At 45.2% G+C, this 12807-nt stretch overlaps 1 protein-coding gene and 1 long non-coding RNA gene across 3 annotated transcripts in view; one reads left to right on the top strand and one right to left on the bottom strand.

Annotated features, from left to right (window-relative positions):
• Positions 1 to 428: 428 nt before the first annotated feature.
• On the bottom strand, positions 429 to 12374 carry LOC140614247 (uncharacterized). Its single transcript, XR_012015153.1, has 2 exons — positions 11392 to 12374; positions 429 to 2763 (listed from the first exon to the last, which is right to left on the bottom strand). It is a non-coding gene; the product is annotated as an uncharacterized lncRNA (long non-coding RNA).
• EXOG (exo/endonuclease G) overlaps positions 11629 to 12807 on the top strand; it is a 28603-nt gene continuing 27424 nt past the window's right edge. For both annotated transcript variants that reach the window (XM_072793315.1, XM_072793314.1), the window contains exon 1: positions 11629 to 11896. In XM_072793315.1, coding sequence (XP_072649416.1) covers positions 11644 to 11896 — 253 coding nt within the window. In that variant the 5' untranslated portion in view covers positions 11629 to 11643. The remainder of the gene's footprint in view (positions 11897 to 12807) is intronic.

Below are 12807 nucleotides of genomic sequence, written 5' to 3'. Positions count from 1 at the left end.
CAGTTCAGGGAAATGCCCACGGGCGCCCTGCACAGCCAGGTTAAGAGGGTTCCCTGGGCAGGGCTGCCACGCCTGCTGCTCTGAAGACCTGAGGGTCCTGCAGTGCAAGCTTTGCCTTGTGTGGTGACATTGCTGCCCCTTTCTGTGGCTCGTGCACATGGCTTTCTCCAGACCCCTCAAAGAGGTGCATATTCAAAAACCGTTTCTCTATTATGCCATAACCTTGCTCTAGTCAGTGAATGTTCCTAATGCTGCTGTTTCAACATTTGAATTTTTTTAATTTATGAGACATGCAAATTTTTTAAAAAAACGAAACATACATCCACATAGACACACATGCTTTGCAATGTGGCTTCCGAGGTTTAAATTTTGAAAAGTTAAAAGAATTAAAACTTCACGACCACAGACCACCTCAAACCAGAAATACCTCAATTTTCTACTTGTGTAAGTTTTATTATATATTTTATTAGTTGTGTTGTCTCGTAGTAAGTATATTTTAATGTAAGTTGGCTTTTATGACAAGAAAGTTTAAAAGAAATAGAGAAAAAGAAAAAAAAGTTTGAGTCTTCTAGGGAGTGCTACCATTTTTGTTTGATAACGCCCCCTTGTAAATAATTGTCATCAACTGTAGATTGGCTTTCTGGGCCGTCTGGGCATTCATCATTCTTGTTTATGAAGGCTTTTCCCTCTGGGTTTCTTGAGACTTTTATTTAAAAACTGGATCTCTTTCATCTTGAGGGTAGGTGAGGCAGTGAGCGATGGGGAGAGGTTGACCTGGGTGAGAACGGGACAGGAGTGCCTCCTCTTGACTTACATGGAGGTTTAGATCTTTCCCTCAACTGGATTGGTTAGTGTTCAGAATGACAGGTAACCCCACTGTAACTTGGCCAGATGGTGGCCCTTAGACGTGCTGGAGGTAAATTTCCTTAAGCAGCAGCGATGGCGGAGGAGGCCGGTAGTGTCTCCATGAGTCCACACTGTGACTCTGGGCAGTCTTTGAGAGAGTGGAGAGTTCTCACGGCACCCTGGCATCACAGTATGAGGGTGCCTGCTCCCCACTGGGCACACTGTGTGCGTCTGGGGCTTGCCCCTTGGCTGCGTCCCTTTACTGCATGTCTGGGCACAGGGTACTGTGAGAGGTGAGTAGTGTCCCTCTCAGAGCTCAGTTTTTGTTTCAAAGGTCAAGCTGTGAGCTGGCCAAGGTGGTTACAGGGACAAGATTTTGTTGGGTAAGCTGTGTTGTCTTTTTTTTCCTTTTTTTTTTTTTTTTTTAAATTATTTTGTGCTGTGGTATTTTTCTTCCCTCGGAATAATTTTTAACAGCAAAACAGGCCTTACAGCAGTTGCTTTTCTTTTCCACTTATTTCTTTAAAAAGCTTTAAAATATTTATTGAAAAGTGCCATATCTAATTTCTTTAGCTTTCACCTCAGGCAGTGCATCTCTACTTTTCTAGCATCTGCTTTTCAACCTCGGCAACAAATAAACCACTAACAGATGTAGCTGATTCACCACAGGAATGATCAGATCCCTCATCCTGCCCATCGTGGAACACTAAACCCCTGCCTCTCCATTTGGTTTTAGATTTCCTCTGGATGATTTTTTTGTCTGGCTTGATTCTTGTGAGAACAAGTTTTTGGCCTGGCTGTGGAGGGTTGAGCTGTGGCATTGGTGTGGGACCTGCTTGTCCAGATGCAGTACAGATGGGGCTGGCCTTCCTATTGGCCTACAGGCCTTTTATCTGGATGGGCTCCCTCTTTGCCGACCTTGTGCTCAGCTGCTCTGGTAGCTTTTGGGTCTTGGCACCAGAATGAAGTGTCTGGAGATGGTTCCTGTGTGGGCTGGCCCAGTGAGGGGAGTCTGAGGAGCGCCAGTCCTTTGGGCTTCAGGCTGCCTCTCCCTTGTGCTGTGGTATAAAATGCACCCATTGGGCAATATCCCTGCCTGCTGCTGATGGCAGAAGAAGGTGGGTGATCTTTTTCCAGGGTATGCCCCTGGGAGCCTGGGATGGGTCTTTTGCACCAGACCCTTTTGTCTGTGTGCTGTCATGTATTCTTTGGGGAGCAGCAAACCATTTAGAGAACTGGTTTGTGTTTATTGGGTTGTAGGGCCTCTGTCTGTGCTCTTTTCCACAAAGATTTCATGTTGTGTCCACCTCTGGGGAGCTCAGAAAACTAGCTTCCCCCCTCCCCCTCCAGCTCTTGTAGCAGCCTGGTAGAGGTTGAACATCATTTTGCCTGTTACTGGGAGAGGCTGCCCCATCTAGGCATCTAGGTTGGGAGAGTGGTCAAGCCAGAGGAGAGAGGTGGCCAAGGATCCTTGCTCCTTCGTTTCTAGTGTTCTATCCACACAGGCTCCTGGCTGTGGGGTGGGCTTTGGGAGAGAATGTGTTCTGTTTGGAAATACCCGTGATCACTGGGAAGATACACTGAGCCAGAGAAATACAGGAATGATCAAGAGAAGGAGGAGGTAAGTGGGGAACAGAGGCCATGGTTTAACAGTGTCCTGCAAAGAACTCTTGATGACGGTCCAGAGGAGGCCTTGGACGTAGTCCTTAGGGGCTGGCATCAGCCAGGTTTTCTCCTGGGACCACTGGTCCCTCCCAGGAGTCCTTTGAGTGAGGTACTCAGGGTGAGGGCTATAGGTGGAGCATCCTTAGGAGGAAGGAAGATGTGGCTGTGAAGGGAAATGGTGAGCATCATCGGCCTGTCATCAGCTGTCACTCTTCAACATGGTCTGCTTGTCCTTCGTTGTTCAACATGGCTCTGTAGGTGTAAGTGCCCAAAGGGATTAGTGATGCCTGGGGAGGAGTTCCCCATGTGTGCCAGCTGCTTCTGACCCAGAATTCTTCCCGTCTGGACTTGGGCATGTGTGCAGGACAAGAGAGATTTTGTTTAGCTTTGAACATCTTCAAGTGGCTTGAGCCCCCTACTCCCATATTCTGAGCCCAGTTAAGAATCTCTCCAGTCTTCTTGTCATGGCTGGTCATGCATGCCTTGCTTTAAAAAGCAAAGCAAAGCAGGTGATCAGCACTTTCCCGCTCTGTCACCTTTTTCTCCAGCTGCCATGTTCTTGAGCTCCCTGCTACCCTGACACCCTGCACGGAATACTTGAACTGTGTGTGTGGTGTTTCTTTGGTGGCAAGCCTGGCTGCCTTTGTGTGTGTATGTGTGCTGTGTGGGGCTCAGGCCTGTTATGTGGCCCCTATGCTCTGAGCCATAAGGGTAGAGAGGCAGACTGGGTGGCCCTCTTAAAAGTGGAATTTTGCCTTTTATAGGATGCAGTGTAAAGTTCTCAGCACATACTGGTAATACAAGGATTTGGTGGTTTTTAGCAATATAGTAAGCATACGTATGTAAGTTTTTAGAATTGGTACTATAAGTGGAACGGCCAAGAGTTATTCCTGAGAACTTGGCTTACTAGATCAGTATCTGAATTGCAAATAATTTCCTATAGCTAACTCAGTTTGATTGTTAGTCCCAGCTATCTCAGTAGCCTTTTGGGTTCTTAATGGTTCATCTTTGGAGAGATAGCCAGGCCTGGTTCACGTTTTGGGGGCTCCCTAGACCACACCTTTCCAAGAAGCACAGTGAATTTACTCCTCTATCCACCCTACCCCCTACTCCCCCCTACCCCCCCATCCAGGGTGAGCAGCCAGAAAGGAAAGAGGGCAAGGTGGCCTTTTCTCTTCATTTGGGTGCCATGAATTCCTTGGTTAGGGGCTGTTTATAAAAGCTGAACTAATAAAATAGTCAGTAGCTAATAAGTGTTCAACCTAGTAATGACGAGTTTAAATCTTGATCAACAGTAATGTTTTAGGTAAAGAAACAGGCCTAGTAATTCAGTTGATGAACTGTTTATCTTCTCAGTCTAGATTTAATGAATTCAGGATTATATGCATAGTTGTTTAAGTAAGATTCCTGGTAGATGATTTGTAACCAGCAATCCACCTATGAATGTATCCCAAACCTTTAGAAGGCTTGGAAAAGTTTTTTAAGATAATGACTTAGTTTTGTAGCAAAAAGAAATTGAAGTTTAAAATGCCTCCTTGGAAATTAATTCAGCTGACTCAGCTACATTTTAAAAACAGTGGGTCCAAGAGACCCATGAACTCATCAAATAAAAGTCCAAATTCTCTAGAGGGATATTTTGAGTATTTCTATTTTATACTCATTTGGGGGCCATTGTAAACTTTGGTTTGAACAGGATTTTGAATTTAGATAATTTACCACTATTTAAATTGTACCAAGCTTTTACATTTTTGTGACCATATCTTCCAGGTGTGAATGAAGGAGGATGTTTTGATTGTGGTACTCCACGTATCCCTGTAGTGCCAAAACCAGTGATACTTTATTTGCTCCTATGGCAGCTTGTAGAGATAATACAAGTGGTTTTTCCTCATGAATTAAAATGCATAGTCTCTAAATGCCAGTATGTGGTGATGGGCCCTGTGCTGCCCTTCCTCTCTGGGAGTATCTTTGAACTGTCTGGGGCCTACACAATTCTGAGAGCCACTGCACACCAACCACAGGACCCCAGAGAAGTATACGCTTGGGCACATGTGTATGCAGTTGATTATTCAAACGCAGGCTCTCTGGACATCCGTGGGAAAGTGTTACATTTATTTGCAAAGTTTACATTTTTGAGCTCACAGTTATGAAAAGTATGACCCATTATTAGCTAATGCTTTTTAGGCAGGTGAGGATGGGTGTTTTGTATTTTGCTTTGTTTTGTTTTGACAAATGGATGAGTTCTGTCTTGAGTCCTGGGAATTTCTGCTATTGGTTGGGCACAGGATCATTCTGTTTTTCCCAATCACGTTTGCATTGGAATGTTGTTAGGTAGCATTGTAAATAAAAGAATAGGTTATATAATAGAGATATGACACTTGAAATTTTACTTTAAAAAAATCTATAGCTCTACATATATATTTAGTTATATCACCTGACAGATTCTTCTGCACAGTGTGGAGATTGTTTTATACCACAGATTATTTTTATAAAGTCTAGTGAGTTTGAATGGGAATGATTTTGTAATCAGACTAATGAGCTTTACCTTTCAGGATAAATGTACACTGGAGTGTGAGTGGTGTGGAGCTTTTACCTAGTGTTCATATGGATTCTCACGATACACTGGCAGATGGGAGGCCATTTATGGGTCTTGTTTGGCCAAAACTCCACTTGAAGCTGTGAGGGACAGTGATGCTTCTGCTCAGCTCCCTGCAGATTGGGTGGCAAGGGGCTGAGGAGAGGCAAGAAGAGCCTGCGGTGTGTTTTACATTTGTGCTTCCTCCTGAGATTTCTTCTGAACAAAGCGTTCTGAAGTTAGAAATGAGTTTGTGAATTCCTATTACAGGATGTAGTCATATGAGGGTGTTTTGAGGAACAGAAATCATATGGGAGTGTAGATTGGAGCAGGTTGGGATGATTAAGATTCAGGCTATAAACAGTTATAATGAGAGTTTGGTGATTTGAGGAATCCACAAAACTGAATTATCTAGGACCAAATTTTCCAGTTTTCAGGACAGAATTTCCAGTTGACTAATTATTCAGAATAGGAGGGTGGTGTGTGGACACAGCAATCAACTTAAATGGTGAGCTGCCAGGCACATTGTGTCTTTTCTGGTTGGGGCCTCTTGGACACACGAGTGCTTGGGGCAGCTCCCTGCTTTCATCTATTGCATCCAACCAGGAGTGCTCTGAGGAAGTTCAGAGCCCCATACCAGAGGGCATCTTCCAGCTGTCACATAGCCCTTCCTGCTCTTCCTAAAAAGGTCAGCATGACTACCACGATATGGGAGGTGGTCTTCATGTTATTAGCCTTTTTATTTTGGGGTAGAGAGTAGATGGCTATTTGGGTGAGCCTTTTGGATGGTGCGATACAGGGAAGGTGAACGATGAAGCTGATTCTTTGTATCGTCACTGCCAGTCCTGAGGCCCAGCTGAAGGCCTGTCCCCCGGCCCTGGGCTGCTGCACTCAGAACTATACTGGTTGGGACAGTTTTGTCAGGAGAATCCCTGATGTGTCATTTTAAACGAGCTGTGGTTTTTCTTCAGTTTGGTTCAGAGTGAAGTTTTACACTTGACCCCTTTTGTACTTTGGATAAATATAGTTTCAGCAGGTCCAGTAGCACTCGAGGAACTAGCCTGTCATTCCTTTCCCTGCTCCCTGTGAAAGAACATTTCTCTGCTTTCCAGCCACGTGTCTTGGAATGTAATTTTGTTGTGCCTTTGTTTTTGTCACCTGCCTTCCCCCAAAAGCAACTGCTGTAAGCTTTTTTCTACTTGTCTTTTCTAGCCCAAAACCCTACCTTTTTCCTTTTTCCCAGCTGTAATTTCTGGATGCAGTTACATGCTCCAGGTATTTGAAGAACCAGTTACCTCAGACCTCATGTTGAACAGTGTCACCATCTGGGTCCTCTCGATACTGCAGGCTTGTAACATACACATGCAGGAACCCTGCCAAGTACGGGCACTTATTTGTTTTAAAGTTAAACTCTTCCCAAGGACTGAAAAGGGGGCTTCTGGCAAGCTCTTCACTGCACTGTGGTGGGATAGGTCTAGAGTGTCATCTGAACGGTGCTTCCTGGGTTCCTCTCTGAATTCTGCCATTTTCAGTATTCTCGAGTCTGAATAGGCAAAGTGATTCAATTGGCTGGTCTTGCACACAAATCAGTTCCAAAGATGAGCTCTTTGTAACACATTTCCAGTCACTACAACTCAAATGTGTAGAACATTCCTTTAAATGGCAGGATTAAAAAACCCACCATCCACCACTGTGCATTTTGGGAAGATGTCTGTAGCATATGTTGCTGTGAAATTAGGCCTTGCGGGATACGGCTGTTTGTCATTTTGATGTATTTTAAATAAATATATATATATATATATATTTTTAAAGAGCCTTTTTTACCAGTTCAAAAAGTTTAATTAACCAGCAGTCACCACATCTGAATTTTTGTCTCTGGGGCATAGATGGCAGACCAAGATAAAAAGTGGTAACTCAGCCATAAGAGCGTGGGATGCCTGCCTGGGCTGTCCTGCTGACCATGGGATGCCAAGGTCAGTATGTTCCCAGTGGGTTCTGATCAGCCCTCAGAGTGTTTGGTCTCTGCCCTGATCAGTGGACTGTTGACTTCAGTCCCTGCAAGTGCTTTAGCCCAAGTGGGGTTTTCTCAGAGCACTGCCACAAGCTAAGTGTATGTTTAGCCAAATAATTTCTCCATTAAGGGAAAAATGCGCTCATTCAAATGTTACCAGCAGTGACAGAGATGAGAGTAGGAAAGATTAGGCAACATCGGGGTTTTGATTTGGAAAGTGTCCAGGTCACTGTCAAAGGCCGTCTGAGAGCCAGTGATCACAAAGATATTCTTAGGAGACCTCATCTGGAAGTGTTAAGACCTCCTGTGAGTGGAGGGATTGCTAAAATGCCAGCAGCTTTTTCCCCCCATTTTTTTTCTAGAATTCTGTAAAAATGCAAAGAAAATTGGGTGGTACTTAAGAATTGAGGGTGAGGGTTACCGCAGAATAGAAGCATACTTCTAGATTTCAGTTCCATACCACAAATCCACACAATGCCATTTTTCAACTGTACAAAAGAATCTGCTTATGAATTTGACATGATCTTAGTGGTAGCGTCAAAGGGCCGAATTTTTCACCTGTTAATATTTTTCCACATTTGTCCTTGAATCTGAGTAACTTTACAGTACTGTAAATTTAACTTACATTGAGTTTGATGTCAATTCTTGTGAAAAGAGCTTCTGCATGTAACAGATACACAGTTAAAGAACACAGCAGAATACAAATTTTGCAGGATGAATTTTGGAACCAACAGAAAATGTCACCTCTCATTTGCCATCTTTATGTATCAGTTTTACGAGCTACTTCTAAATTTGTACATTATGTGTAAGGAAAAGAAGGAAAACCCTAAGACTCGTCTAACTTAGTGGAGAATATGTATGTCGGGTTTAGGATGGATAGTGAAGTCTTACTGAGCTGTGTTATCTAACTTGTATATAACAATTGTAATTAAAAGTCTGGATTCACCTGTTTCTTGCGGTTTAAAACAATGAGTAATTACAAACTCTGGAAATGTGACTAGTATATGACTTTAAGGCTGTAGAAGTGAGGAAGCTCTTCAAGTGCTAAAAATAAAGACTTTTAGTTTTTGGCTCAAATTCAGTAAGTACTGTTTGTATACCAGGATATGTGAGATGTAAATGTAATAGGTCACTTTTCACCCTTGTAGCTATAAAATAAAAATTTTGTAGAACAGAAATAGCTTGTACTACTGAATTAACAAAAGTTATACTAAAGTATCATGTTAAAAAATATATATATATACACACACATACACACACACACAGAGTTAATCTTGTTGCTGTTACCCTGTCTGGATTTGAAGAGTGTGCTGATATATATATAAATATATATATCACACACATACATATATATTATATACACGCACACATCTAAAATGGCCTAAAGCAGACATCCATGTAATTACAGTTGCAAAATGAAGACATTTTGGAAAGAACATTGTATCATAGTTCATTCATTTGCAGTGGATCTTTGTTCCTTTTTACTGTGGTAATTTTAGAAATGAGTGTCAAGTTTGAAATTAGATCTGCTAAGTTGGGGTTTTGCTGCTTGAACTCTGCACTGGGTCCTCAAATAAACCGATGTGAATGTAGTTTTTCCCCCTGTGTGAAGAAGCAGCCACACCCCAACAGAATAGGAGGAAAAATCTAGAGCTATTTCAAGTTTTATCTTTTTGTATATGAAAATAAAATAATAATAATAAAACTACCCTGTTGTCTTTCTTAATCACATGTCAGGGGATTGAAGTTTCTTTTCATGGGAATTAGAAATATATACAGTGGTGTTCTCCACCTACAGGGCCGTGAGTTCCTGTTGGGTACACATGCAATTGTTAATGGCTGAGTGCCTAATCTGTCATGGTCCTATGGTCCTGGAGCTCAGCATAGGTCTTCATTTCTGCCCTTCAGAAGCTCAGGACCTAGTTGGAGACACTGTGGGTTTCTCCTAAATGGACTGTCCTGGGACCCGGGGTAAGTTCCTGTATGGGAGGGGTATCTTTTCCAAATCTCCCAAGATTCTGGTACCTCCCCACCTACCCTGTCCTATACATTGTGGACAACCCTGAGCAATATTTTTGTAAGTGGAGCAGAGAAGCCTAGAAAATCACTTATTCAAGGCTACTGCAGAATAGAGGCTCTGTCATTTCTAAACATGGCTGAGTATCCAGGTCACTTATAAAAAATATAGTCATGGGGCACTACCCGAGATCTGAATCAACTAGCCAGGTCTCCTGTTTTAGAATTCCTGACTTACCTCACAAGATGAAAACATGGTTCCCTGTTAACAAAATAACGAATCTCTACAGCCTAAGAAAACTGGAAAACCCCAGAAATTACCTCGCTGCTTTCTATAGTAACACAGGATTTTTTTTGCCTTTGACTAATATTTGCTACGCCAGCTTTGAATCCTCCTTCTGGTAGGGTCAATGGCTTTTTATTCATGCTTTAATATGAGAATTAACCTGTTTGGAACTCTCAGAGAATGAAATTTTATGAAGGCACCCTTTATTTAGGGACCAGGTGTCCAGCTTTGGACTATTTCTGCTCTCTCAGATTTAGATAGTTCACCTTTTATTAGTGAGTGGCCGTAATAAGTGCAGAGAAGGAGAGGAAGGCTAGCATTGTTGAAAGAGGACCTTACAGCTAGAAATGCTGGAAGGTTGGTTGGACCAGAGGGTTCATCTGGTCACACTTCTTCAGCAAGGGAATTCCTTCACCAGAAGAACCTGGACACAGAAGCTGATTTCTAAAAACAGGCTTGCTCAAGTGAGCAAGTAGGAGAGGGTTCAGGGACCATTAAACTTGTCCTCCCACTCCTTCCCTTAATCACTGGGTCTGGATGAGGAAAAGTCACCTACCATTTCTCTCTCGTTCTGGTGTTTAACCAACCACGACGCTTAGGAGGGCCTTGAGAAATACCCCTTAAATGAATGTATCTATTTAGTAAATTCAAGTAGAAGCTGCTGAGGTGGCTTTGAAACCTACAGATATGCCCATGTTGTCTGATTGTATTTGGTGGGACTCTTGGTTGCAAATGACAGAAACCGTAAACAAAAAGGGGGTTTCACTGGAAGGATCCTGGGGCAAAGGGCCAGCCAAGTGTTGGGTAAAGGTAAGCCACTTACGGGCTTCAGGAGTCTTGGCAGCCAGGGTCACCACATTGCAGCCTTTCACTTACACCTCAGCATTTCTTCCACTCTTGCTCTGTGCAAGACCAGATGCATCTGCTCCTTTGTCCACTTAGCATGAAACAAAGCTACAGATGGTACCAGAGTTTCATATGTCACAGCTCTGCCACCTGAAGAGACTCCGGATCCACAATCCCTGGAAAGATTCTACTTGACCTAGCTTGACCAATTAGGGTCAGAGGTGCAGGAGATTACACAGAATGACTTTATAATAGGTTTTCCTGGGTAGGGACGTAGGCCCATGAAACTGTCAAAACAAGACAGTTCTTTAGCTGGTTGTTAGAAAGGGCCTCCTGCTTAAGTCCATGTGGGGTGCTGCAGATTGTGCTGCAAAATGAACAAAACCCATTTATTTTGAGCACAAGTGCCCCAAACATACCCTTACTCCACCAGCAGGCCTTCAGCAGTCTGGATTTTATATTCTAGCAAGATAAAATAGGACTAATAAAAAATCGCCAACGTTTACAGAGCACTTAATGACATGATTCTTCCCTAAATGCTTTACGTGGTGGATGCCTGGGTGGCTCAGATGGTTGTGTCTGCCTTCAGCTCAGGTCATGTTTCCGGGGTCCTGGGATTGAGTCATGCATCTGGCTCCCTGGTAAGCAGGGAGCCTGTGTCTCTCTGCCTGCCACTCCGGCTGCTTGAATGTGCTTGCTCTTTCTCAAATAAATAAAGTCTTAAAAAAAAAAAATTACATGGTAACCTTTAATCCTCACAAGAGCCCTAAGGTCTAATCATCTTCATCATAATTACTTTTGCTTATTTAAGTATAAATAATATTTAGTGTATATTTTTCATATATGATATTATTAGCATTCCTATCTAAAAGAGGAAACAGAACCCCTGAAAGGTGAAGTAACACACCCAAAGAGGAAAGTAGTGGAGTGGGTGTCCAAACCCCTGCACTCTGATTGGAGTAGTGTCTTGTCAAGACACTCCTTAGGGAGGTGCAAAGCTATTTTCATATAGGAAAACAGGACTTGTAGGCTGTGACCTCAAAGCCAGGTGTCCTGAGGACATCCAGCGTGGCACAGGATTTGGAATCAGACCTGAGTTGGATTGGCGGCTCTGAGGCCCTCCTGTAACCACGTGCAGTGTTTACTCACCTGTCACGGGGGGCTAAAGGTATTTTCTTCTCAGGACTGCATGTGCACACCACTGCGCCCGCAAGTGCCGCGCCTCCCACTCGTCGCCGGATCCAGCGAACCAGGGGTGGAGCGGGTGGGGGGCGGCTTCACTCGCGCCTCCAGCCTTGACAGCAGGGGGCTCCCGAGGCCCTCAGCGGGGAGGCTGTGCGCCTGCGCTCTGCGCATCCCGGGTCTCCAGGCCGGTCCAGACCCGGCAACGCCGGGGTGCGCATGCGTGCCTCGGTCCCGCGGTCGCGATTGGCTAGCAGGCGCCAGAGCTGCTGTGCGCACGCGCGGCCGCAGAAGGCAGGTGCTCCGGGCATGGCTGCCAAAAGTTTTGCTTCCCGCCTCGGAGGCTCCGGGCGCTCTCTGGGCGTCTTCGTGGCCGGAGCTGCGGTGGGCGCCGCGGGAGGCGGGTTCGCGGCCGTGCAGTGGCTCGAGAGGCAGAGCGCCGAGGCGGCGCCGGCAGTGAGGGAGCCCGACGGTAAGTCCGAGGGCCTGCGCCTCCTCCTCCTCCTCCTCCTCCGGCCCGGTCTCGGGCTGGAGTCCTACCCCCGGCGCCAGTCGCCGCCTCGACCTGCGGCCGCGGGCCCGGGGCCCTCTGGTCTTCCCGCCGGGCCTCCCCGCCCCGCTTGGGGCCTCGCCAGCCTCCTGCGCGTCCCTCTCCGCCGTCGTTTTCTCGTCTTCTGCCCCCGAGGTTGTCCCCTGTGTGTTTCCAAGCCTGTGACGTCCGTGGGGTCGTTAGTTCACAAGGGCTCGGAGCGTTTGTCCTCCGCCGTATACACAGTCCGGTACCTGGCACGAACTGACAGTACGCGTGGGTCAATGGCTACGTTAACGCCTGGGGTGAGCAGATTAATTGGCCTCATTTTGTCTCCGCCCAAGTGAAGAGTACCCGCGGTAACCCTAAAAATGAATCCATCAGGTTATTTTATCAGCAAAAAAAAAAAAAAAAAAAAAAGGGAGGGGGGGCTTATTCGGGAAGAGCAGAGGACAAGCGAGCTATGGCAAAACCGGAGGCAGGTCGAGCGACCCAAGGAGAGGAGCTTTATGCAGAAGCGGAGGCAGTTGGGGCAGGTTGTTTTGAAAAGTCTGCGGGAGAAAAGTAGCAGTTCAGGGTGATGAGTTTCTCGTTGGCTGAGTGGCAGGGGTGTCAACTTGTAGGATTTGTACTATCCTTGGGGGCCTCTAGTCTGTGATTCTTTCCTCCTGACAGTTCTTCTGTCCGGGTCTGTAATTCACAGTGTTTCTGTAATTGACTTGGAGTAGGGTGGCTTCCCCCTCCTAGCCTCCCCTTCTAGCTTCCAGAGCCCACTTTCCTGAGGTTTCTCTATTCATTTTCACACCTACTAGCCCTTCTCCAAAGTATATAAATCCTCACGCTACCAGGGGTAC

This window comes from Canis lupus, chromosome 22 (assembly GCF_048164855.1).
Source record: "Canis lupus baileyi chromosome 22, mCanLup2.hap1, whole genome shotgun sequence".
NCBI classification, from domain to species: domain Eukaryota; kingdom Metazoa; phylum Chordata; class Mammalia; order Carnivora; family Canidae; genus Canis; species Canis lupus.
This window is presented reverse-complemented; position numbering and strand designations above follow the sequence as displayed.